General features: G+C 43.6%; 1 protein-coding gene across 3 annotated transcripts in view; it reads right to left on the bottom strand.

Moving 5' to 3' along the window:
- The window catches only part of KCNC4 (potassium voltage-gated channel subfamily C member 4), a 67,763-nt gene that overhangs the window by 22,545 nt on the left and 18,509 nt on the right, over positions 1-26,709 (bottom strand). Inside the window, exons 3-4 of one of the 3 annotated variants that reach the window (XM_074262962.1) lie at positions 21,149-21,346; positions 9,779-11,024 (exon numbers count right to left, since the gene is read on the bottom strand). In XM_074262962.1, coding sequence (XP_074119063.1) covers positions 10,963-11,024; positions 21,149-21,346 — 260 coding nt within the window. In that variant the 3' untranslated portion in view covers positions 9,779-10,962. Of the gene's footprint in view, positions 1-9,778; positions 11,025-16,318; positions 17,590-21,148; positions 21,347-26,709 lie in introns of those variants that run through there. The other 2 variants (XM_074262961.1, XM_074262960.1) reach the window with 2 other exon arrangements.

The following is a 26,709-nucleotide window of genomic DNA, read 5'->3' as shown; positions in this document are numbered from 1 at the left end:
TTGCAATAGGAAGGAAGCGTTCACAGGAACCAAGGGACTTAATGTTGAAATTACAAAATCAAATTTTTTCTTACACTTTTCCCAGTCTTTACCCTCCTACCCACTTATCCTTTCTTCTCTTTTCTCTGCTTTTTTTTTTTTTTTTATTTCCCCTTCCCCCATTGTAGACTTTTCTTTTCCTTTTCTGGGGATTGCATAAGGGACCTCAGAGTCCATTAAATCCATCTAATATAAGATTCTCCCCCCAGCATATCTAGTAAGTGGTCACCAAACTTTAACTTAAAGACCTGCAGAGAAGGAAAACCTGTTCTTTCCTTAGACAGCCCACTCCACTTTTGGATAGACTATTTTAAGGAACTTTTTCCTTATACAGAACATAAATCTGCCTCTTTGCAGCTCCCACCCATTGTTTCTAGTCCTGCCTTCTGGGGCCAAGCAGTACAAATTTAATTCCCCCTCCACTCAATATTCTTTCCAATATCTGAAGGCATCTTTTATGCCCCAGCCCTCAGCCCTGCTATAAGTTTTCTCTTCTTTGGCTAAACATTCTTATTTCTTTTAACTGATCCTCATATGACATAAGCTACTGATTTCCTTTTCTGCCTTCTTCAGCTTTCCTTTCTTCTTCCTCCTCCCCTCCTCTTTACTTCTTCCTTTTCTTTCTTCCTCACTTCCATCCAGTCTTCTCAACAAGAAATTAGAGAATTGAGGCAAAAGGCATTTCTTTTTAGTGCCTGGGTACTTCTAGGAATGCCTTAATGGTGAACAGATTGAGAGACAGATCTTTCACTTTTATATAATGCTGTTAAGGTACAAAGTACTTTCCTTATAACAATTCTGAAGTAATATTGTCTCCATTTCACAGAGGAAAAAACTGAGACTCTGCAAGAGGTTAAGTGGTTAGATTCAGAGCTGAAGAGACGTAAAAGAGGATGTGGAGAGATAGCAACCATTGGTTTCTGGTTCATCTCCCCCACCTACTGAGAATCAGCATGGCTTCATCAAGCCTGGTCATGCCAGACTAACCTCATTTCCTTTTTTGACAGGATTACTAGACTGATATATCAAGGGAGTGCTGTAGATACAGATGCTTAGATTTCAGCAAATCCTTTGACAAATTCTCTCACCCTGTCTTTGTGAATAAGTTGGAGAGATGTGAACTGGATGATAGTACTGTCAGGGGTGATTTTGAATTAATAGAATGACCCCAAGCAAAGAAAAGTATCATCCCTAAGGAGTTGCTATCAACTTGGAGGGAAGTTTCAAGCAGAGTGCCTCAGGGGAGTGTATTTGACCCAGTGATATTTTGGATTTTTATCAGGACTTGGTTAAAGTCATAGAAGCCATGCTTATTGAGTTTTCCAATGACCCAGTGTTGGGAGGGATAAGGGAACACATTGAAAGAATCACCATACAAAAAAAAAATCTGGGCTAGATCTAATGCAGTGAAATTTTAAAGGGATAATCTAAAGTCTATACCTAGACTAAAAAAATCCAGGGATTAGAGTCAATTCCAAATTCCAGCTCTGCAGTTTACCACCTATGGGTCATTGAACAAGACATGTAGGTTCCCTGAGCTTCAATTTTCTCATATGTAAAATTACATTAGGAAGTGGATAAGACAGAGTTGCAGTAAATTGCTGCTGATCAAACTATTGGGATGGCCTAACCTTCCCAACCAACTCTGGTCTTGCCACTATAGGCAATAAAAAATATTGGAGAGTTTCCTCCTGAAATGTCCTTGATGTCCTACTGTCCTGGTCCCGAAAGGGATCCTCTGGGGCAGGGGTTCTCAAAATGTGGCCTGTGGGCCAGATGTGGCCCTCTGAGGATGTTTATGCGGCCCGCTGGGTTATGACAAATGGGCTGAGGGGCGGAGATAGAGTGTGAGCTTTTGTTTTCACTATAGTCTGGCCCTCCAACAGTCTGAGGGATAGTGAACTGGCCCCCTGTTTAAAAAGTTTGAGGACCACTGCTCTAAGGGTTCCACTGAACATTCTATATAGTCTCTCACTCCTTTAGGCCTAAATGTCTAACTATAAATCTATAATTCCTACAACTTGAAATTTCAAGCCCAAAATGTGTCAAATAATATTACCTGAAGCCAAAAGAGCTAATTCAATCTGATATTCGGTGACATAATGGACAGAGCTCTGGGCTTAGAATTGGAAAGACCTGAGTTCAAAAGTAACTTCAGATAGTCACTAACTGAGTAACCCTGGGCCTTCTGCCTCAGTTTCCTTACCTGGAAAATAAAAATTGAAATTGAAAATCTCCCAAGTGTGTTGAGAGAATAAAATAAGATCCATTTGTAAAGTGCTTTGCAAATCTTAAAGTATCACATAAATGCTAGTCATTATTATTATACTGCTTTAAGAGAAAACATAATGTCCTAAACAAGGGAGGCAATCACCTTGTGTTCTTCCCTGGACCTCATTTAGACTATTTATATTTATAAGATATTTATAAGCTGGTATACATCAAGATTGTTGTGGTTGTTTGTCCTTCATTCTTGAAGAGGACCATGACATCAGGGAGGTGATGCTATGACATGAGAGGGAATTGGATTTAAGTGAGGGAGGGCTGGGCTAAGTCACCAGGGTCACTTTCTTTTCCAGAGACATCTGGATATAGATCAAGACAACTGGAGGTGACCCTGAATGTAGGGGGAGACCTTGGACTTCTTGTCTTTAATAGGTCTCAATTTGACAAGTCAATACCCAATCAGTGAATAAGACTAGGTAAGAAATGAGGCAGAGAATGACCTCTTTTACCTAGTCAGAAAAAATTTACATATACATATATACACATACATACATATATTAATCTGGAAGGGGAAGACCCTCACTGTTTCTGGCCAGAAACAATTGCTATTTATATTTATTCTGAGTCCATCAGAGCCCAAACAATGATCAATTGGGTTTGACCTGGGACTTCTTGTTGGCCAATTAATGAGATTAAACTCAAAAATGACTCTCATATATCAAGAGGACAGTGGGCTAATATAGCAAGAGGCATCTGGAACATAGCATAAAGAGATGGACTTGAAAGGACTGGGTATATATAGCCTGGAGAATATTTGGGGGGGGGAACATGATATATGTCTTTTTAAAAAATAATCAAGCAAAACTAATTTTGGCATTGATTACATTTCATATATATCTTACTGTCTGTCTAATAAGTTACATGCTGAGTCCTTCACCTCTCTGTCAGGAGAAGGGTAAATGGAGCTTCTGGAACCATGGTTGGTCATTGCTTAGATCAGAGATCTTAAGTTTTTCAAGGCTGTTTTGTCTCTACTGTGTTCTTGTGTTATATGAATTGTTCTCCTGGTTCCACCCACACAAGTCTTTCCCTGAAACCGTCCCCTTCCCAGTTTCTTACAGTATGATAATGTTCCATCACATTTATACCCCATCATTTGTTTAGCTGTTCCTTAATTGATGAGAACCTCCTCCATTTCCAGTTCTTTCCTACTACAAAAAATAGAAATCTTAAAATATTTTAAGGGAAGTCATATGGAAATCAATGTTATCCTTACTGAGAAACACTGTGGTGTTGTAAAAAAAAAATCTACCCATTATTTTTATTACTATTATTATTAGGCAGAAAGACCTGGATTCAAGAGTTGACTGTAACTTTCCCTAGTTATAGAAACACTCTGAACTTTGGTGTCTTTATCTTAGATTAGGAATTGGCAAACTATGGAGCGCCAAATCCAGCACACCATTTGTTTACAGGCCTAGGAGCTAAGAATGGTTTTGAATGTTTTTAAATGCAATTTTAAAATGGAAAAATTCATTCTTAGTTTGTAATACAAAGAGAGGTTCAGATAGATTTGACTCATGGGCCAGTGTGTAGACACCTTAACAGGCACAATGATACTCCAGTACGCATGGCATAGATTTGTTGTGCCCCTGAATAAATTACCTTCTGAATCTTGGTTTTCTCAGCTGTAAACTGAACATGATCATTCTTACAGTACCTACCTTACAGGGTTGTTTTGAGGCTTCAATGAGATAACAGGTGTGAAGCTCTTTACTCCTTTTCTGTTTGGCTTCAGTTTCAGCAATGGCTAAAAGCTGGAGAGAGCTTGATTTAGGCATAATACTAGGGAAACCATTCTAAAGGATTTTCCAGTAAATGGAATGGGTAGATTCATAGGAACGGACGTCCCCCTTCCTGGAAGTTTCCAAGTGGAAGTTATACAATTACTTGTCAGGATCCTGTAGGAAGAATTGTTGTTCAGGTAATGGTTGAATTAAATTACTTTTGAGGACTCTTTCCAATTCTGAGATTTTGGGCAAGTCAATGAATCTCAGTCCTCAGTTTTTATATCTGTAAAATAAAAGTGTTGGACTATTTGACCTCAAAAGTCTCTTCCAACTCTAATTCTATGAAAAGAGATGTCAATAATAACAATAAAAGTAACAAAAAAGGCTAGCTTTTATACAGCACCTGCTAAGTGCCAGGCATTGTACTAAGTATTTTACAATTATTATTTCATTTGATCCTCACAACTCTGAGAGGTTATGTTCTATTATTATCCCCGTTTTACAATTTGAAGAAACAGAGATTAAGTGACTTGCTTAAGATCCCACTAACTAAGGCTGGATTTGAACTGAGGTCTTCCTCCTCCAGGTGTGGTGCTCTCCCTACTAGCCACCTAGCTGTAAAGGACTTCAACCTCCTTTCTACTATGGGTTTAACCACCCCCGAATCTCAGCTTTCTATGGCGAGTTTCTATGACCAAAAAGCATTTTAGGGACAGCTTTACATTATCCTTTGTCCCTAACAATCACCTTATACCCAAGAGAGGGCCACCTTCTTTGGATTGTTGTTACCCCATGCAGGTCCTGTTGATAGAGGGGACTTAGTAGGCTTAGCACTGCTCAAGAGATCCAGATCTGGGTGTGTGTGTAAGGAGCTGGCCGGGAGACAGATGGTTGGCAGGTGTTCACTCTCATGAGTCTCTCTATTTGGCAGCACCTGGGGCTCAGAAATGGGAGGAAGGGTGTGGCCAGATCCATAGAAATGGGGAGGAGAGGAGACCTTCAGAATCCATCTGGATCTGAGTCACTGACTAGCCTCCCTCCTTTCCCCGCTCCATCCCACTCCCTTCATCCAATGAAGTAGATGAAGTTTACTGAGAAATAAATGTGTGTCCCAGAGCAGGCCATGGATGATCAGGGCAATCCTGAGGTATCACAGAGTCATCGGATCATAGACTTGGATCTGGAAGAGACTTCCCCTCAAAAGACATTGGGTCAAACCCCATTTTACAAATTAGGAAGCTGCAGCTCAGATAAATGATTTAATAAAAACAGCTAGCATTTCCATGGTTGCAAAGCTCTGCTCCTGTTATTTCATTTGATTTGATCAAGGTCACACAGAAACTAAGTTGTAGGCCAGAGGGATATGTGTGTGTGTGTGTGTGTGTGTGTGTGTGTGTGTGTGTGTGTGTGTGTGTGTGTGTGTGTACTTTATTTCTGTGCCTGGGGCCTCTTGTATGGAACACAATAGATGGAGACTCAGAGTACAGGCATCCACACGTGTGCATGTTTACCTGTGCATATGTGAGTAGACTATTTCGCTGAGTAAGGGTCTTGTACATAATTTTGGGAAAAGGAGAATGGTTTTTGCCATTTTTTACAATGAGATAAAGATCTAACATGAATCGCTACTCCTATTTTAGAGATGGAGAATCACTCCACCCCCCAAAGACATTCATTGGCCAGAGACTAGATGTTATAAATGTCTCATCTGGTTTGGGGGACAGGTGAGGCAAGGGGGAGGGGTAATTAGGATGAATGTGAGCCCCCCAAATAGGTTAGTTTAGGAGGAAATTCCTCTCCAAAAACTTGGCATATTAGAATCACTACCCCAGGCAGAGAAATTTATCTCTACAAAGCTACAAGTGGAAAGGAGTCAGGAAAATTGGGTTTTAGTCACATTTCCTTAGCTAACTAGCTCTGGGGCCATGGACACATTGCGTTTTAATTTCCTTTATATACAAGTTGGGGGCTGTAATTCATGCTCTGCTAACCTAACAGGGGTGTGGTTGTAAGGTTCAATTAAGATGTAAAATATATGTAATGTATGTAAAATATGAAGAACTGGTCTTCCCAATGGACTTTCCCCATCCACTTTCATCAAGGAATGGGGTTTCTCTGAAATCCTGAGAACAAATCAAGAAGGGTTGGTTTGCCAAATCATACATGGCATCTATTGCCTTTCAGATCAGCCTCAGTAGAGCCTGGCCTCCCTAACTAACTATGCAGAGATCTGAAAATGCCTGGAGAGTTTTCTCCCTAGATAGACCAAGCTACCTGTGGCCCTAGTCAGAAAGGAGGTCCCCTGGATGTTTCCCTAAATGTTCTACTCCATCCCTCCATCCTCCGAAGGCCCAGGGCTTTGTTGCTGGGGTGTCTGCCCACAATGTCCAGAGAGACCTGCTTCCAGATCTCAGCAGCAACCACTGGGTCTCACTCTAGCATCAGGTGCCCTGAGCCTGCTACTGCTGGGCTCTCAGCCCCAAGAAGGAAATAGTTCTGCATCGATCAGCGAAAACCAGCAGCAATTTTGGACTTGGGCCCTGACACTTAATATCATTATGAAGCCAGCAATGCATCCAATCCCATTATCAGCCCGGTCGTGCAGCTCCAAACCAAACCCAGTTGCAAATGGCCTTCTCTTGTCTGAGAGGGCCAGAGTCTTCTGTGGCTGAGAGGAGAGATTTTATCTTTAATTGACAATTGGCTGTCTGCCATCTCCTAGAGGCTGGCCTGGGCTGGAAGCCTGGCTTTTCTCTTTCATTTCAGGAACAGGCCTTTTCCCTAATCCTGTCCCTTCAGCTTCTCCCTGATATTATCCCCATAACATCTCCCCTGACACGGTTCCCTCAGCTTCTCCCTCATAGGGTACCCTCTTCTGTGACACCATCCCCATAGTCCCTGCCCTCACATTTTCCCCTCAACCCTTCACCCATATGGTCCCCTCCTGTCCCCTAAGCACCTTAGCCCCTCCCTGATAATGTGCCCTTATGTTCTCTCTGATACTGAACCCTCACTTGATGTTGCCCCCTTAGGCCCTCCCTGCCACGGCCCTCGTTTGACCCATGATGATCAGGACAGTTCCAATCAGCCATTTGTGTTATTCGGTCCTTCTCTCGTGTGATCCAGTCCCAAGAGGTCCTACGACTGAGTATTATAGCCTGGTACCCACAGCATTAGTGGGTAAGTAAAGCAGGAGAAGCAGACAGCAGAAGAGAGTTAATGGACACCATGCTGGGCCCTGGAGTCAGAAAAACCTCAGTTCCAATCCTTTGTCCATTATGTGCTAGCTACGTATGTGTTGGATGCTGCTGGGAACATTTTGCTCAGCCTCAGTTTCCCCATCTGTAAAACAGGGATAATAATAGCTCCTACCTCACAAGGCAGTTGTAAAGATCAAAGGAAATAATAAATGCCATGTGTTTTTGCAAATCTTAAAGTGCTCTATAAATGCTAGCAATTATTATTAGCTGTTATGAATACAGTGTGTATGTATGTGAGTATGTTGGGGGTGAGGTGCAAAGAAAGCCAAGGAAAGGGGGAGGTATTAAGAGTTGGGGTGTCAAGCAAATGGCAACTGAATTCAGGCCCTCTGTGCTTCTGTCCCTGCCACCATAGGCTGGGCAGGGGGCTTTCTCGGCACTCCCTTTCCCACCAGAGGGGACGTCACTTTTTCCCTGGCTGTTTGCATTTTGGTTCAGAGTAGTTACTCTGCCATCTGGGTACTCTGTCCTCGTTGTCAGCCCTACCTGCGTAGGCATGGTGTGATTTCAGGGGGGCCAGGAAGGCCCCTCGCTCAAAATAGAGCCTCCCCCTCCTACTGCCTGATGCCTGGGTTTCTTTTAATAGAAGAGGGACAAAACCCTTTGATTCCACAATTACAATAGTGTAGTGAGGGGGCAGTGAGGTTTCATGAAACAGATATGGCTGTGCCATCCCAGGAGCTGAGACAGAAGAGATCTGGTTTTAACCCAGCCACTGGTCAGCTGAGTCACCTTGGGCCACTCCCATCACCCACCTCTAGAACCTCAGTTTCCTCATTTGTAAAATGTTGGAATTGTACTACTTCAGCTTTATTTCACTTCAGAACAAGTTGTTTAAATTTCCTTGATATACCTTGGGCTTAGGATTCTTGGGGGGAGCCTCAAAATTATGAAAGGAAAGAAAGGAAGGAGAGAAAGAGATGGAAATAGGGAAAGAAGAAGGAAAGATAAAGAAGGAAGGAAGCAGGAAAGAAGGGAGAAAGGAGAGAAAGAAAGAAGGAAAGAGAGAAGAAAGAAAAAAGGAAGGAGGGGAGAAGAGGGAAGGAAAGAATGATAGAAATAGGGGAACAGAAGAATGTAGAAAAGAAAAAAGGAAGGAGGATAAGATGCAATGAAGGAACAAAGAAGGAGAGAAAGAGAAGAAAGGAAAGGGGAAAGTGAAGGACAGAGGAAAGAGTGAAGGAAAGAATAATGGAAAGAATGAAGGAGGGTAAAAAGGAAGAAAAGAGGAAGAGGGGAGGAAGGAGAGAGAGAGAAGGAAGGATGGAAAGAGAAAAGAAAGGAAAAAAGGAAGGAGGAGGGACAGAAAGAGAGAAAGAAGAGAGCACTAGTTACTGAATGCCTGCTCTGTACCAGGTACTGTATTATATCATTTAATCTTCACAATAACTCTGGGAGGTAGCTTCTATTATGATCCCCATTTTACAGTTGAATAAACTGAGGCAGACAAAATTTAAGTGACTTGCCCAATCACACAGCTAGTGTCTAGAGTCAGATTAGAACTGAGCTTTCTCTCAGCGACTTCGCTGTCACTTAGTCTCTCTTTCAGTCTCTCATCTGAAAAATGGGTACAATTGCACTTGTACTGCTTGCCTCCCAGAATCATTGAGAGATAAAGACTTTTCAAGTCGACTTTTCCCCCCTTGAGGTTATAGGACAAGACTTGAAAGACAGAGGAGGAGATGTTAGAGCTCACACATATATGGTCAGAAGGACCTCAGGAGTCAATTAGTCCAGTTTACTCCTTTTATAGTTGAGGAGAAAGATAACATCAGGGATGGGATTTGAACCCAGAACCTATGACCTTAGAGTCAGCATTCAGTCTCCTGTCCCATACTGCCTCCCTATCTGAGATTGCTGTATATCAATGTATGAGGAAGAAATTGACTCCATGGAGTTGTTCTCTCCAGTTTAAAAGTTTCATTCAATTAAATTAACATCCATTCTCTACCTATAGAATCTTACTCAATGGACTTCTCATTTTAACAGCTTGGAGGGTCCTTTCAACCATGCACATAGCCACCCATCCACATCTGCCTCTAAAAAGGTCATCTGACTGTGGGAGAGAGGAGTTCTGGAGACATTTCTCATGAGGAGAACACAATTCATAAAATGGTTGGGCAGGGAATGTTATGGGATAGAGAGGGGCCCCTCAGACAAACTTTATCATGGGATTGTCAATCTGTAAAATGCCTCAGAGGACATCTAGTTCAGCAGTTTAACAGGTGAGGAAACTGAGTCCCAAGAAAGCCTGTCATGCAGTATCCTACATAGGATTTTCAACCAGTTCTTGGGTCTTTTCTTTCTTTGTGACCATTCGAGCGTTTCCTTCTATGTGTACGTCGACCTTTAGACTGTAACCTCCCAGAGGGGAGACCCTGGGTCCCAGCAGAGTTGTACGAGTGCCACGTGTATGAGTCAATGTATTCCCCTGGTAGAGCGGCAAGGAAAGGGAGAGGCCCATTCACACAGCAAGGGCATTGAGACAGCTCCAAATCTCTTTATTGGGGCTTGACCACAGTATAACAGCCAGAGGCATGCGGACAGACCAGCAGCTCCTGGCCGGAGTATTGCCTTAGACACAGAGAGAGGTAACAGTTTTAGAAAAGTGCTGACAGACACCGGGGAAGGTTGGGTCGGGGGCAGGGGAAGGGGTGCTGGGGTGAGGGGCAGAGGTCAAGGCAGAAGGGGCAGCCCTGACTCTGCTATTGCACGCGTCCCCTGGCCCAAGGTCAGGAAGGAGTGTATTGCAACTCATCTCGTTTCATCCCGAGGCTTCCGTGGGTCCTTGGACCCTTGAGCCAGACGGACAGACAGACACCCCTCCCCATGAGTCCGCCTGGCAGCATCTTTGAAAACAAACGTAGAGGGAGACAACACATAGAAATACAATAACAAAATGACCCTCATCTGTGGAGTAGACGGGGTGGCAGGGGGACATAGGCAGGGGATCCCTCATCCCATTCCCCTGGCCAGGATGTCAGTGACCGCAAGCCATGAGAGTAGGAATAATGGATTTTCTTTGAAGGGGATCCCTGGGTCGGGGGAGAGGATAGACTGGCAGTCTGAATTTCTGTCAGGCTCTGCCTGCCCTGATACATGTGGTTTGGAATGGGAAGACAGATGGATACAGAGGGACTGGCTAAACCCAAATCAAGTGTGACGTGGAAGCAGGAACCACATCAGCCAACCGGCCAGTTACAATCGGAATTCTCTGGGAGGGTTTGGGTCGCTTCAGAAAAATTAATGTGGAACCAGGAGCAAGAAAGGAGGTGGGACCATAGGACTTGGGATCGGTGGGGAAGAGAAGGGGTAGCAGAGGCTGACACAAGAGACAGACCACCAAGCAACACATGCACTACAAACAGGGGTACAGCATGTAAGAATATAGAATATATATGTATATATATGCATATAGATCTTTATAGATTTGTACAATATAATAAACCATCGGACCCATCCTGGCCCATAGAGTGTGTGTGTGTGTGTGTGTGTGTGTGTGTGTGTGTGTGCGCGTGTGCGTATTTGTTCCAACGGTCCTGCACAAACAAGGATTTCCAATTCTTTCCGAGTGAAAGATCCAAGGTTTTCCCTAAGCCTCTCGCACTGTCTCTCTCCATGCTCCCGGCCTCCACGTGAGCCAAACTTTAAGAGAAGGTGAGGACCTCGGCCTGGGCATAATTGGATGAGAGGACGTCTTGGCAGGTCTCTGTGTTTAAAGAGCACAGGTGTGAGTCACCGGTATGCACACTTTCCCATCGACATTGCCTTCTTTGGGAATAGGGTGAAGGCAAGAACAAATTAGGAGGGAGAAACCCGCAACCCCCCAGGTGAGGAAGCCAATGGAGACTATCCAGGAGTCCAGGTGTACAGAGCGGACAAAAGGCCTTCTGCTTCTTGGCTGAAGGATTTGGGAGGAGCTAATAGCAATTCAGTATTTAAAAACACTCTTTTTTCTCCTCTCCTTATTCCCTCTTCTTTTTTTCATATCCACACATCTCCCATGGTTGACCCTTGCCACTTGGCCAATGCAGAAGGGGCTAGCACAAGATGGATGAGATTCAATATATCTTTGCCCTCAAATTGCTTAGCCTACCTATTAAGGGAGAATCTGATGTGAATGTAGATAAGTATAAGATATGGTAGAGCATGATAGAAAGGACAGACACAGAGTATTCTTGGAAAATTTTTGAAGGGAGAGAACAGTTCCCTACATCCAGATCTGTTTCCAGAAGGTCCCCAGGTCCCTCTAAGCACAAATAACCCCTCAAGGGGATGGGGGCCCAGTTTGGCAGATTTAATCATGGGGTTATTGGGATGACCCTTGAGCTATCACAGGATTCCTCCCAAGTTTAGTGGAGTTTCCAACAGTGTGTCCTGTGTCCAACCAGCCTGATCTCCCATCCTTGCTGGTACACAAGTTATATGTTACCCACAAAACACAGGCAACTAAAACCCCCAAAACCTCATGTCCTGCCTATTTTCTCTGTCAACAAATGAAGGGGGCCAAAACCCAATGAGAAACTAAGCAAATATCCCCTGAGTTGGAGAAGTGACAGATTTAGGTTTTGGATAGTGCTATTTACCCCTTCTTCCAGCTTTTAGGACCCTTCCTACAATTCTTCATCTCCCACTAAAGTCCTGAGAACCATGTGAATCCAGAAGACCAAACATGGATCCAAAACAATATCTTGGAGATTGACTTCCTTCTTGAGCCTAATGAGCAGGCCCTCACTTTGCCCTGTAGCTCTCTACAGAGGTCCTTCACAAAGCTGAGTAGTAAGTCAAAGGCTTACAAAGTTCTTTCCTCACAATAGTCCTGGGCAATGTGGATATTATTATCCTCCTTTCCCTGAGGTTCTGAGAGCTTACGGGATTTTCCCATAGTCATACAGCTATGTTGTGTTAGAGATTTAAATGCAGATCTCTTCTAGCTCCTTAGTCTAATGCTCTTTCCATTAGGAGAAGCTATTTCTCCAAGCATCCTAAACATCATTGTGCAGGACCCTGTGCATAGTATTGCTAACCTAGCATTCAAGCCTCCTCCAGATCACCAGATATCCAGGTTGGTTCTCCTTGCCTCAGGCACCAGCGTGGCTCAGAGAAAAGAGCAAAAAACTTGAAGTCGTCCCAAACCTTTGGTAGGATCATGAGCAACCTCTGAGGGTTGAATTGAATGGTTTCTGAGATTCCTTCCAGATCTAGATTAACAATCTTCATAGGATCATAGTTCCAGAAGGGAACTCCACGGCCATTCCCCCTCATTTTATAAATGAGGTACAGAGTATTTGCCTAAGTAATTTGCCCAAGTTGACACAAATAAAAACCAAAAGTGGGATTTGTACCAATATTCTCTAACTCCATCATAAGTATTCTTTCCATTGTACAGTGGAAGGACAACAAATCTCAGCTCAGGTAGTCCAAAGCAGGTTCCTCCTAGTGTCAGGCCTAAAGGAGCTAGAAAAAGGCCTTCCATCCCGCTCCCAACTCTGGCTCCAAAATCTGTAACACTGGTATCCCTTCTCTCTCCAGTGCCAAGGGGAAACCACCTGGAGCCAAATGTCAGGTTTTAGGAGGGGATAAATAAAGAGGCTCTCATTGATTGAAAAGGTTCCCCACAGTCTCCCAATCTCAAGCCTTCCCAAGGCAGGGCTGTATGAAAGATAAAAGGAAGCAACTGAGCTGGGCTAAACGGAGGAAGGAAAGAAAATAAGATCTGGAAGAAAGAATCCAGGCTAAAATCCTGGCTTTGTTACTCTGTAACTTTGAACAAGCTATTCTAACCTCTCTGAGCTCCAGCTTCTTCATTTGTAAAATGAGGAGAGCTGAAGCAGATGGCTTTAGGGTCCCTTCTACATTTATAATTCTATACAATCACTCTGGGCCTCATCTGTAAAATGTGGGAGCTGGATTGGATGGTCTCTAAGGTTCCTTCTGGCTAAATATCCTATGGTCTAATGCTCCAAGAGATCCATGAGAGATTCTGGGAAATGGTTCCCTGCCCCCAGACCCATAATTCTTTCCCTGGGCTATCTGATAAACTAGAAGGGTACTTATAAAGCCTCTTAAAACCGGGATTTCCCATTATGCTAGCTATATCTGCCTACTGGACTTGCCAAAAATGATGGATGAGCCAAATGGATAGAAGAAGCCTGGGGAAAGAACTGGGTCCTACATGAAAACATTGTTCCTTGACCCTCCTGAGTACAGTGATCACCACCAGTGTACTATGGGTGACCAAATTACTGGTCTATATGATGCCCCTAGAAAGAATTCCTGACTGGGGGCAAGGCTAACCCTTGGATCCATACACTTTCCCCTCTGGCATCAGAGGGAGATAGTTTTCAAAATTGTTAAGCTCTGTCTGGCCCCAGGACTGTCTCTCTCAAAAAAAAAAAAAAAATAAGAGCAAAGGTCCCCTCCTCCCCATGCTAATCTTAGTACTTTGATCCCAAGTCCTCATGTCAGGACTTGAGAGCATCCTGTCTAATCCTCAAAATGGAGAAAACGAGTCCTGTACTCAAGAGAGACCAGAAACCTAATAGTCAGTCTCAGACGGGTAGGGAACCAAGATCTGTCAAATCCTCAAGCTGAAGAAACTGAGTTCTGAGTCTAAGAAGGACTGAAAGGTTAAGGGCCAACCCAAATCCAGCCATCTCTCCTATTGTGAAGGGCCACATCCCAAAGTCTAGCAATACTAATATCCTAACAGAGAGCAGCCACTGTTCCTTCAAGGCTGGTCCACATAGGGGATGCATTCAATAAGTGCAAGTTAATTTGGTCCTTTCCCTCATTAGTAATGCCCTAATAATGTTTTACTACAGATAGATTTCAATTTAACAAGCACGTATTAAGGGCCTGCTAGGCCTAGGGCATTGTGCGCTGGGGGAGACACAAAGTTTGGGCAAGACGCTGACTTTGTCTTTATGGGGTTTATTATCTAATACAAGAGCTAGAATACTATTATTGTACATATACAACATATAAGCAAATTAGAGTCCCTTTTTTTTCCTGATGAGGGACTGCTTCATAGAGGTAGTGTTACTATAGGGCTTTAAGGCCTAGGTATTAAGGGAAGCTTACATTTCTAGAGAAGTAGAGATAGTGGACACAACTGGCTGTAATTAGGTCTCTTATCTTAGTCTAGCACTGTCTCTCTGTTTCCACCAGGAGAACCCCTACAGATCCTGGGGGTGGGCAAGGAGAGGAGGTATAAGAGGCTTCAAGTTATTCCCCAGCTAGGAGTTAGTTATATGTCATCATCAAAGGGCCAGGAGGAAAAGTCTGAGAGCCAGCTTCAGCACCAACCCAAATCAGGCTGCTCCTGGCCAACTGGAGCCACGACAAGGGCAGCTTGTTCAAGGATGGTGCCCCTCCCAGGGGCAGAGGGGGTGGGGGGGAAGTACTGTGGAAACTTGGGTTCCTGACAGTTCCTGAGGTTGCCACAGAAATAGCTAACTCAATTCTCTGAAACAGAGTTGCAGGAGAAAATAGCTCTGCTTGGATGGGGGTGATATTGTGCTCTTAGCTCATGCTGTCCCAGGCCAGGGCCAAATTAGTCCCTTGGCGCCCTTGGCTTTCCTGCCCTCGTCCCAGGAGACACTCTCCTTGCTCCTAGGCTGCCTGCCTCACTCCTCTGGTACCTCATTGGTTCTTCTGATTCCTCAGGGAATTATTTTCTATCTCTGGAGGACTTTTGCTTGGACACACTCTTAAGCACTCTGTGAATTTGAAAGTGGCTATCATGATTATTATTACTATTATTTCTGAGGACCCCATTGGGAGAAGGATTCTTCAAATGCCTTCCCTTTTTTCCTATAGGGAACATCACATTCTGGGAGGGTAGGACTGGAGGTAAAGCAAGTCACAGGCGTCAGAATCCCCAGAGAGCCTTGGCCAGCCCAACCCAAGGCTCATCTCCAAGGGAACCTTAAGACTTGGGAAATATCAAAAGCAGGAAACCCCCAGACACAGCCTTATTCCTCCAAAGAATGAGAGCCCACCTCCCTCACCCCCTAATCTCTATCTTCCAAAGCTTCCCAGTTGATATTGCTTGCTGCTCCACTCCCAGAACTCTCTTTCTTGCTGTAACTTTGCCTCTGCCAGCTCTGGAAGGAGCAGAGACGGACGGTTAGTCATTCCCACCAAGTTGCATAATGCCAGTTCTAAAAATTGCCGAGCACATAGCTCCACTGTCAGATCTAATCCCCATCAGGTAGACTGTGAAGTATCTCCACTGAGAAACTTGGGTCCTGCAGAAGGTCCAGCTGCTGGCCGAGCTCGGGAGCTCAGAGGGTCTGGAGGAGCCCACCCCACCAGGAAGCCTGGCTCAGCTGGCCAGATTTATGGGGGCACTACCACACCTAGCCCCTAAAGGATAACCCTGTCCTTGGCTAAGTGGCTGGTAGGGCCCAGACGGAAGTCAATTCTCTCCTGTCCGAGGCACACACATGCTCACTTAGTGACTCACAAACCTGTTGTCTTCCCAGGCTCGGGATTGTTAGGTAAATGAATACACTTAATTATAGAAATTAGATGAGTCTCTGCTTCTGGCAGAAATAGAGAGAGGAGAGGCTGGGTGGGAATAGTATGTGACTCAGAGGCAGGCATGGCAGAGAGTTTGGCAAGAGAGGAGTTTGGGGAGGGGGGATATCAGGAATGGGAAACACAGACACGGGAATTGGATGAAAACAGGGGTGCCTGAAGTTCAGATTATTGTTGTGGCCTGGCCTGTCCAGTGAGAGGTGGGGGGGAGATGGGCACTGGGAAGGCAATTGCCTGGAACAGCCAAGGAGAAGGGGGCCATGCGAAAGCTGTGCTTTCTGTAGTATATAGTGGTTCTCCCTTGAGTCATCAGTCAGCAGAGATTAGGGTGGAGAGCTCCAGAGGATAACCCCATCCTCCACTATTGCCACAGGACCCCGTCCAAAATCTATCCTCCAGGATGAAAAGCCGAATGACTGAGGGTAAAAGAAAGGTTTCTAAGCCTCCCTCACCCCCATTCTATGAGAGACAGAGAGAAAGAAACAGAGAGAGAGAGAGAGAGAGAGAGAGAGAGAGAGAGAGAGAGAGAGAGAGAGAGAGAGAGAGAGAGAGAGAAAGAGAGAGAGAGAGACAGAGAGACAGAGAGACAGAGATAATGATGGATTTGGGGAGAAGTGAATCAAAGCCCATCTATGTAAAGAGTTTTACTTGAGTCATCAGTCAGCAGAGCTCAGAGTGGAGAGCTCCAGAGGGTAACCCCATCCTCCTCTATTGCCATAGGACCCCATCCCTGATCTAATCCTCACAATGAAAAGCAGCATGACTGAGGGTTAAAAAAAAAAGTTTCTAAACCTCTCTCATACCCATCCTATGAGAGAACAGAGAGAGAAGAAGAAAGAGACAGAGACAGAGGGAGAAACAGAGAGACAGATACATACACAGGCAGACACTGAGACAGAGAGACAGAGGAGAGAGACATAGAGAGAGAATGGTGATGGGAGAAGAGAAGCCCATCTAGGTCACAGATTTGCTTTAAGTGGGCCCAGGCTCTTCTTGAAAGACAGGTAGACAAAGACATTCTTGCAAAACTATTTCATTCCTGGCTAAAGGCAGCATGGAAATGGAATGTTTTTGTTGCCATTAGAAAAATAAACATCTAAGGTAAGAAAGGTGCTAAGGCTTCAGCATTGTTCATCCAGCAGCTCCAGGATAGGGTGGGCATGGTCTGGGTGCACACCCACCCAGCTCTGCCCAGAACAAAGGCAGCAGGAAGGTCAGAGGCGGGGAGAGCCCTGAGACAGAGGAGGGCCAGGGGCTTCTTTGTCCTCTCAGGATGGGCCTAGAGATCTAGGGAGCAGCTCATTGCGGTTCTCCACCTTTGGTCACTGACTCCGGAGGTGGGAATTCTGAAGAGTTGGGGGGGGTGTTGGAGTGAGGCGCCCCAAATGGGGTCAAAGCTGCAGGCTTGAGCGGGGGAGGCACAGGGGCTAGGCAGGGGTCATGTAGGAGGCTGGGCAGCATGACTTATGGCGAGGAAAGGGGGAGAGGCAGAGGGCAGGTGAGGAAGATGAGGGTGAGCCGGAGCAGCCTTGATGCACCGTGGCGCTGGAGACGGGCTGGTTAAGGAGCAGCATGTCCGTGGGTCGGGCCCGTTAGAGAATGGAAGGGGTGGGAGAGCAGGAGCTTTCTCGGAGGGTAGGGTGAGCTGTAGCGCGATGGGAGTGGAGAGAGCCCCAGACTTGTTCCTGCTGCTCCGGCTATGTTGTTTAGGCTTCGGGACTTTTCGCAGCCTTAGTGAAGAAAAGGCAGACGCATGGTGAGAGAGAGGCTGCACCCGTCCAGTTAGGCTATGCAGTATTTCCACCAAGGGGCACTGAAAGGGAACCCCCAGGGCAAGGGTCAAATGTCCCTTGGGTTACCAGCTCTCATCTCCCATCTGGAAACATAATCTTCCCTTCACGGGGAAAATGCAGGGGAGATTTCTTTTTCAGGTAGAGAACTTGGTCTGCCATGATTCCCATTCTCTGGCTCACCCCACTCCACCTTTGTCATATAGCTTCATTCCTGGGGGGATCTCCCCCGACCTTAGGTATCCCTCATTCAACTCGCCTTCCTCCTTTCCTAATAATGCCAAGGGGTTCTTGTATCCCTATGGGACACAGCCCATCACTGCTCCTTATGATGCTGTTTCCAAACTGGGCTCGGGTACTAGGTTCAGGGAAAGTTGCCGAGCATTGGGGGTTCGAGAATGCTAATTGCCGTGCTTGCTTAGCAGGGCCTGTTTCCCAGCAACCCACCTGTTCCCTCATGAAGGTCACTCTAATTGGCTAAGCAGCGTATTTGTTACCAAGGAGCTGTGTAGAGGCATCTGACAAACACAGTAGCTGGGCCCAGGGGGTACCCCAGAGGCTCTTCTCCCTGAGGCACAGACTGTGTTGGCAGCAGGAGGCAGGTTTTCCCTTCTCCACAAACATACACACAGAGGCACGCACGTGCATGCGCGCGCGCACACACACACACACACACACACACACACACACACACACACACACACGATACTTGTTCTTACTACATGATAACATGTGGACACCCCCAGAGCCAGATGTCACTCCTCCAGCTTTTGTCCTTTTTGCCCACGCTCCTGCATCCTGGCCACCTCCACATCCACTGATGCAACCTTGAAATACATGCTCTCTCTAATACCCGTCCATGTAGACTATTGAATCAGAAGCCCATAGAAGACCTGTTTTTTTCTGCTGATGTCATTCATGCTGTGAAAAGCACATGCTGAACACAGCCGTGAGTGTAGAGTCATGTGGACTAAGGCATTTACTGGCTCCCATATTCCCTAGTGCTTGGGGCAGTACTCTCTCCGGAGGGTTAGATCATAGGATCATAGATCGGTGGCTGGAAGGGACGTTGGAGGCCATCTCCACCTCCCTCATTTAATGGATCAGGCAATTGAGACCCATGGGAGTAAAAATATGGACTGTTCTCTCTATTGAAACCTAGACCTTCCCCATTGGGATGGGGTGCCATGTCTGGGAAAGAAAAGTAGAAAACCTTTTTGTTCTCACCTTTGAGAAAAAGCCACTGAGGATGAAGGCAGAACAAAGGGCCATAGGATAGGGCTTGGGCAGCTGGCTCAGATGGAGAGAGGAAGAAGCCATCTGTTCAGGCAACATTTAGCTATTGAACTGACCTTGGGAACACTTTCTTCATGTGGCCAGAACCCCTCAGGCATCCTCTCTCCTTCAGCACAAGGGTCAGCCATCTGATTATACCCAAGCCCTTTATTCTCTGACTAAGCAGGAGACCCTTGGGCACTGGAAGCAGAGCAGGAGCTAAGAACCAACTTCCTATGAGAAGCTATCCTCCACTACCAATAACTCTGGGATGATTCCTAATGGGAATAACTATCGATCTCAGGTGTCTGGGAGTAGGCTCATTTTGGTTTTACCACTCTCAGGATGCTACAAGACTACTATTTCCTTCCTTCCTTCCTTCCTTCTTTTTTTTCCTTCCTTCCTTCCTTCCTTTCTTTCTTTCTCTGAGGCAATTGGGATTAAGTGACTTGCCCAGGGTCACACAGCTAGGAAGTGTTAAGTGTCTGAGACCAGATTTGGACCCAGAAACAGTCACTGAGGAAAAGAAACAGCAAATAATTCCCCAAGGATGATACGGCAATTCATTTTGGTACCAAAAATGAACTTCTCATCTGGGTATCCTTTCCTTACAAGGGAGCCAAGAAGTCCCTGCTTCTCCCTCCAGCTTAAGTAGGCATGTTGCCCAAGGGATCTGTGTATAGGAATCAAGACTAAAATACGTCCATCCCTTTAGTCTGATTATTATCAATTTAGCCTTAGGATTTCCTCTCTGAGCAGGCCTAAGGGTTTCAAACTGTTAAGCATATACTACTCTGCCACTGTTAACCTGTTTCATGAAAAGATAACTTTGGGAAAAACAATATTGCTGAGGAGCAATTAACTTAATGCCCCTCAGCAATGAAATGAAACATTCTTGTACATAGAAGGTAAATTCCTAGAAGGCTAGGTGGAAGAAGGAGCTGGTAGGCACCTGAGCAGAGCCCAGGGTATGGCCCTGGGAGGGAAAAGGTGGAGACAGGCTAAGGAAAAATCCTGGGACTGAATGATGAAGGATTAGGGACTGGGTATTCTGGGTCCCCTGGCTAGTAGGAAGTTGGGAAAGGATTGAGTTGAGGAAAGGGGATTGGGTAGTTCTATCTACCTGGGATAAATATTCAGGGCTGAGTTGGGTATAATGAAATCTAGAACAGGAATGCTGGAAGCCAGAGGTATGGAGAATATGGAGTACAGGGTGGATAGAGGAAATAGCTGGATAGGCAGGAGGAAGAGGAGAGGTCTAAGACAGGAAGCACTCACTGCGGGGGAGACATAAAAAAAATTCTTCAGCTTAGACCATGTAGCCAAGTCCAGGCAGAATCACTAGCCAGTTTAGGTATATAAAATCCAAATGTAGGAAAACTTCCTCTCTGAGTGGCCATTCCAAACTATGGGAAACTTGACCTTCTGGGCTAACTTAAGGTGAAGAAGTGGGACATGAGTTCTGAAATCTCAGTTTTAGAAGGTTGCTTCTTTTATTCTTCTTATTGTCATTCCCTCATGCAGGGTTATTGAACAGTATGCCTTTGGAACAGCTGGGGATTCTCCTTGTGGTTGGGGCTATCTAGCAGAAAATGACCTGGAAAATCCTGGCAGACTGGGAACACATTTCAGAGTTTTCAAAGCATCTCATGCCCAGAATAAACATAACCTGGAACACTAAAAAGGGACTGATTAGGTTCCCTAATGGCCCCGAGCTCAGGAGCAGAGGAAAAATCCCAGGTGGTAATGTCAGAAGTGGAAGCCAGTGGAGAGAGAGATGGATGGATGAATGATGAAAGCAGAATTGAGGATGGGTGGGGATGGAAGTGGAGAGAACTGGACTTAAGCTGTGGATCCTGGGAAGGGTCCAGCAGCCCAGGGCAACAATATAAGAAGGTCAAGAAGTGAAAGGTGGAGGAAGAAAGAAGGCACTTAATTTGGGGTTTATGGAAAGGAGATAAGTCCTTGGAAGAATAGGCTTAGTATGGAGTACACACTAGAGCTGGTGGTCAGTATAAAAAGGTGGGGGAGAAGGGACCAGGAATAGCACAAACAGAAAGGCCAGGAGGTAGATAAGTCTAAATCTAATTCAAAGGTGTGGTTTGACTTCAAAGATGGGGCTATTATATTGAGAAGATGATGGAAAGGGCCCCTCCTTGGGACTCTCTCACCCAGACTCTGGCTCATCTGTCCCTACCCCACTGGACAGCAAGGCCTTTCTTACCTTTTCGGACACTGCCATCAGCACAAGCATAGTCTCCAGCACTGAGCAGAAAACAGGTGGCAGCTTTCTTGTTCTTGTCCCTGGTACTGGAACGGCGCATAGCCCTTCGCTCTTCAGGGGCTGAGGCCAGGGGCTGGGTAAGGCAGGCCCCCTCCTCATCTGACAGCACCACATTTGCATCTCCATTTTGTTTGGAATCTGTTAATGGCAGGGAGGAGAGGGAAAATAAGATATGGATTAAAAGGTCTGTAACCATGGGGGAAAAAGGGATGATGCTCCTCTGGGCTTGAGGTGGTCAGTTCCAGATTCAGCTGCTGCCTAATGGACTTCTCCTCATGGGGGCTTGTCCCCTTTCCAAGCACCTCAGCTCCAGCTCTTCTGTCCCTTCTTTTCACAATGAAGATCAAGGGAGATGATCTGGAACTAGTGGGTCAGCTTCTGTTAGCTCTGGGCAAGGAGCTGTCCTCCCATCCCCTCTTGCCTATCCATAGAAGCCATCCATTTTGGAGAGAAAGGCCGTCTGAATTATCTAGATTTGGATCCCACCTCAAACCCTTACTAGTTGCAGGACTCTTGTAAATTGACTTATCATCACTCCTTATCTGCAAAATGAGAATGTGGACTTGATGACTTCTAAGTTCCCTTATCTCTAAGTCTATGAACCTAGGAAGGTGAACCTTTCAATATTGGTGTTAGCTTTTCTGCTTGGCTGGTGCTTGGATCTTCGATCACCTTCCATGGATGAAAAATTATGGCACAGATAAACTAAAGAAATGGATAAGCTCTTTTTGACTTGAGAATGTCCCATACAATTTTTGGCAATTTTCCAAGAGCCATTTGCTTCCTGGTGGACCCCTCTTTCTCATGATCTACCCCCTTTCCTTAGACCTTATATCTAGCTTCTCTTTTCTTGACCTTCTGATGAGGTCTAGCATATAAGGGAGGGTTAGCTACCTCTCCAACTGCTCAAAAGATTCAAATAGAAAAAGCACTTTGGAAAGGTTAAGCCTCTTTATCGATGTTATCAATATTATTATTCTTAAGAGCTTTTATTACCTCCCAGCCAAATATACACTGTATTTATCTTGTATATATTTGAATATAATATAATTATATAGATGGATAGATGGATAGTTAAGAGACAGATGGATAGAAAGAGATAGATGGGTGGATAGATAGATGGATAAACAGATGGATGGAGGAATAGATGGATAGAAAGATAATGAGATGAATAGAGATAGATGGCTAGCTAGCTAGCTAGATGGACATATAGAGAAATGGATGGATAAATAGGTAGATAGAAGAAAGAAAGAGATCAAGAAACCAACCAAGCAAGAAATAAAGAAAAAAGAAAAAAGGAAGGAAGGAGAAGAGAAAGAAAAGAAAAGAAAAGAAAAGAAAAGAAAAGAAAGAGGCAGAGGGAGAGAGATTGAAAGGAAAAAAGAAAGAAAAGGAAAGAAAAAAGAAAAGGAAAGAAGAAAGAAAGAAAGAAAGAAAGAAAGAAAGAAAGAAAGAAAGAAAGAAAGAAAAGAAAGAAAGAAAGAAAGAAAGAAAGAAAGAAAGAAAGAAAGAAAGAAAGAAAGAAAGAGAAAGGAAGGAAGGAAAGAAGAAAGAAAAGAAAGAAAGAAAGAAAGAAAGAAAGAAAGAAAGAAAGAAAGAAAGAAAGAAAGAAAGAAAGAAAGAAAGAAAGAAAGAAAGAAAGAAAGAAAGAAAGAAAGAAAGAAAGGAATGAAGGAAGGAAGGAAGGAAGGAAGGAAGGAAGGAAGGAAGGAAGGAAGGAAGGAAGGAAGGAAGGAAGGAAGGAAAGAAGGGAGGGAGGGAGGGAGGGAGGGAGGGAAGGATGAATATAAAATCCTTGCAGGGACTATTTTCTTTTTGTCTTTGTATCCTTAACATCTGGCACAGTACTTTCAACCGACCCATCAATAAAATACACATTTAATAATAATCTCTAGTGGTAGTTATAATGTATATAGAATGCTGAGGTTTGCAAAGTACTTTACATTTGTTATCTCATTGCCTTCACAAAAACCTAATATGATAATTGTTATTCTTTTCCCTGTTGTGCATTTATGAGGTGTCTACTGTATGCCAAGTACTGTACCCCTAAATCCTTAATAAATGCTTGTTAGGGGGCAGCTAGGTGGTGCAGTGGATAGAGCACCAGCCCTGAATTCAGGAGGACCCAAGTTCAAATCTGGTCTCAGACACTTTACACTTCCTAGCTGTGTGACCCTGGGCAAGTCACTTAACCCCAGCCTCAGGTGGGGGAAAAATGCTTGTTAAAGGGTTAGTTAATTAATAAGAAAGATCAGGGAAGAGTTTATATTATAGTACGGTAAAAAAGGAAATATTTCTTCCCAATTATTATATAGTATGGAGTTTCTTTTTTAGCTTTTTTTTAAATTTAGTTTTATTATTTTTCAATTAATAGGCAATTATTTTCTCTACCTCCCACTTCTGCCATACCCCAGTTGAACACACAAAAAAAGAAAAAGAAAAATCTTATAATAAATATCCACAGTTAAGCAAAGCAAATTCCCTCAAGTGAGAGGCTAAGCAATATGGTAGCCTATAGGTAAATAGGCATAGCTTCCATCATGCTTGGGCTGAATCAAGCCTCCCCAGGAGTCTTAAAATGAATTTGTTTTCCTGAGCAAACATCTCTAATGGAAGGTAAAAGACTGTAGCTAGGCCAACTGTAAGTGTAGAAAAACAACCTAGAGACAAACACGTAGCTCCCTTCTTTATCTCAAATTCTCAGTGTCTCAAATAATGGAGGACTAACTATTCTACAGAAGAACCCAGACTGAATAACAGGGTCTTTCAAGACAAATGGCTCTTCACTAGGGGATTCCCTTGTCCATTAGAAAAACCACCTGGAGACTCAGATTTCAACCTCCCTTCACTAAGCCTAAAACTGGGCTTCCTGGGTCCTTGCCAGCCACAACTCCTGAATCAGCTCTCCAAGCAATGACCTCACTAGCTTTCTTGGAAATATGGCAGCTAAAATCTAGGCCCAGGATTGCTGCAACTCCTTCAGGATAGCTCCATTCAGGATCCCCAGTTAGGTGGCCCGGTGGATAGAAAAATCTTGAAGAGCTGAGTTCAAAGCCTGTTCCAGACATTAGCTTTGTGACTCTGGACAATCAATCAACCTTTTCCTCAGTTTCCTCAATGAAAAAAAAAGAGAATGATAATAATAACAGTACCTATTTCTCTGGTTTGTTGAAATAATATTTGTGAAGTTGAAATGAGATAGTAGATCTAAAAATGCTTTTAAAAGGTTAAACCTCTTTACTAATGTAGAGGATTATCATTACTATTCTTTAAAAAAAATTGTACTTTATTTTCTAAGGGCAATTACATATATTTCTATGTTTTTTATTTAATTTTTATAATAGCTTTTTATTTTTCAAAATACATGCAAAGATAGTTTTCAACATTAATCCCTACAAAACCTGTGTTCCAAATTTTTCTCCTTCCCTTCCCACCTCCTTCCTCCCCTAGACAGCAAGCAATCCATGTGTCATTATTATTCTAAGAGCTACTATTACGTTCCTGCTAAATTTAGGTTGTATTTATCTTGTATATGCTTTTAACATAATTAGATACATACATAGAATATATTCTCCTTGAGGGCAGGAACAATTTCATTTTCATCTGTACCCTTAGTACCCAGAACAATGTTTTGGATAGTGTCTGGTATAATATAGATGGACAAGCCATGAATGTTTCCTTTCTTCCAATCTTTTGGACTCTGAGACTATAATTCTCACTCTTTCTTATCCCTTCAAAAGCTTCAGACAGTATTATGAAATGTCTTGCAGTGTAACTAATTACGTTTTAAACCAAGTAGGACCTTGGATAGCACCTGTGGTCTTTCCTCATTCAATAGACAAGGGAATGGCTCTAGAAATGTGATTTGTCCAATGAGTCAGGATTGGAACATAGGGTGACTTTCCACTACATCACAATCTACCTAGACTGAATGATGGCGCTAAATTATCAGAGCTGGAAAACACCCTAAGGATCAGGGCTCTTCAGCATGGGAAAGGGGATCTTATAATGGAAAGAAAACTGATATTAGCTGTCATTTTATTATCTGTGCATAAGACTGGTAATTCTTACCCCAAAGTACAATGGCATAAATTGCCTTCTGAATCTGCCAGACAACTGAGTTCATACCAAAGGCATGAACATGCTCTGACATCTTGGGATGTGGAGCTAAGGACCAGGGATTGAGAAATGAGAAAGTGTTATAGGTGAAGGACAAGAAAGGGAAGCTTTAAGAATATTATCCTGCATGGCTCTTTTCAACAGCAAGGTGATTCAAGCCAGTTCCAATGCTCTTGTGATAGAGAGACCTGTGGGGACAGAGTATGGATCACAGCATAGTATTATCATCTTTTTTTTGTTGTAGCTTGCTTGCATTTTATTTTCTTTTTCATTTTTTCCCTTTTGATCTGATTTTTCTTGTACAACATGATATCTGTGGAAACGTGTAGAAAAATTACACATGTTTAACGTGTATTGGATTACTTGTCATTTAGGGAGGGGGTGGGGGGAAGAGAAGGAAAAAATTGGGAACACAAGGTTTTGCAAGGGTGAAGGTTGAAAATTATGTATATGTTTAAAAAATAATGTTTTGAAAATGAAAATAAAAACTTTACAAAAAAGAAAAGAAAAATAATAAAAGAAAAAATAAAACTATATTTGCACATATTTTGAAAATAAAAAACTATTAAAATAAAATAAATAAATTATAATATATAAAATATAATATATAAAAATAAACTATTAAAATAAAAAACTAAAAATATTAAAATAATATTTTTAAAAATACTGTTTTGCTTCCTAAGGGAAGACAGACAGAGTCAGCAGGGCCCACTTATAAACTCACAATTCCCTGTAAATGGGGCTTATGTTTGTAATCCCAGTGCCTGGTACAGATGCTGGCATACAGTAAGTACTTAATAAGTGCTTATTGATTAAATTACCTTGAGCAGTCCAACTTCTAGTTTGTATCATAAGCAAATCAGGATATAGTCTCCCTAGGAAGATGCTCCCTCCTAGGCCAGAAACAATTCACTCATTATCCCCAAAAGCAAAATCCTGGACAATTCATCAACCAGCTCCCACCTATGCTCAACAAACTAGAGATATGCGTTTCAAATTCTCAGCCTTCTCTTCCAGGCCACATGATCCTAGTTCTTTTAGCCCTCCTCCATCTTCTTTAGAATTCTCATTAGCTGATTATCACATGTAACTTATCTTTACATGAATTCAACCTCTCTTCCATTTTTCTCCTTCCATTTCAAACTTGGGAGGCCAAATCTGAAGTTAGGACTGGTTAAGCATAATGAAGGACAGCATTGTGCTACCCTTAACTGACCTTATTGATTGGGTTCTGAGATACTCCAGGAAATATTTGGAAGGAAGGGTTTCTTTTGCTGATATATCTTGTAAGGTCAGTGATCTCCCTCTAAAAACTAAATAATAGCTGAAGTTTATATAACACTGTCATGTTTACAAAGTATCTCATACACAACACCTCACTT

Source organism: Sminthopsis crassicaudata, chromosome 4 (assembly GCF_048593235.1).
Source record: "Sminthopsis crassicaudata isolate SCR6 chromosome 4, ASM4859323v1, whole genome shotgun sequence".
Taxonomy (NCBI): domain Eukaryota; kingdom Metazoa; phylum Chordata; class Mammalia; order Dasyuromorphia; family Dasyuridae; genus Sminthopsis; species Sminthopsis crassicaudata.
The sequence above is the reverse complement of the archived record's forward strand: the minus strand, read 5'-3'. Positions and strand labels throughout refer to the sequence as shown.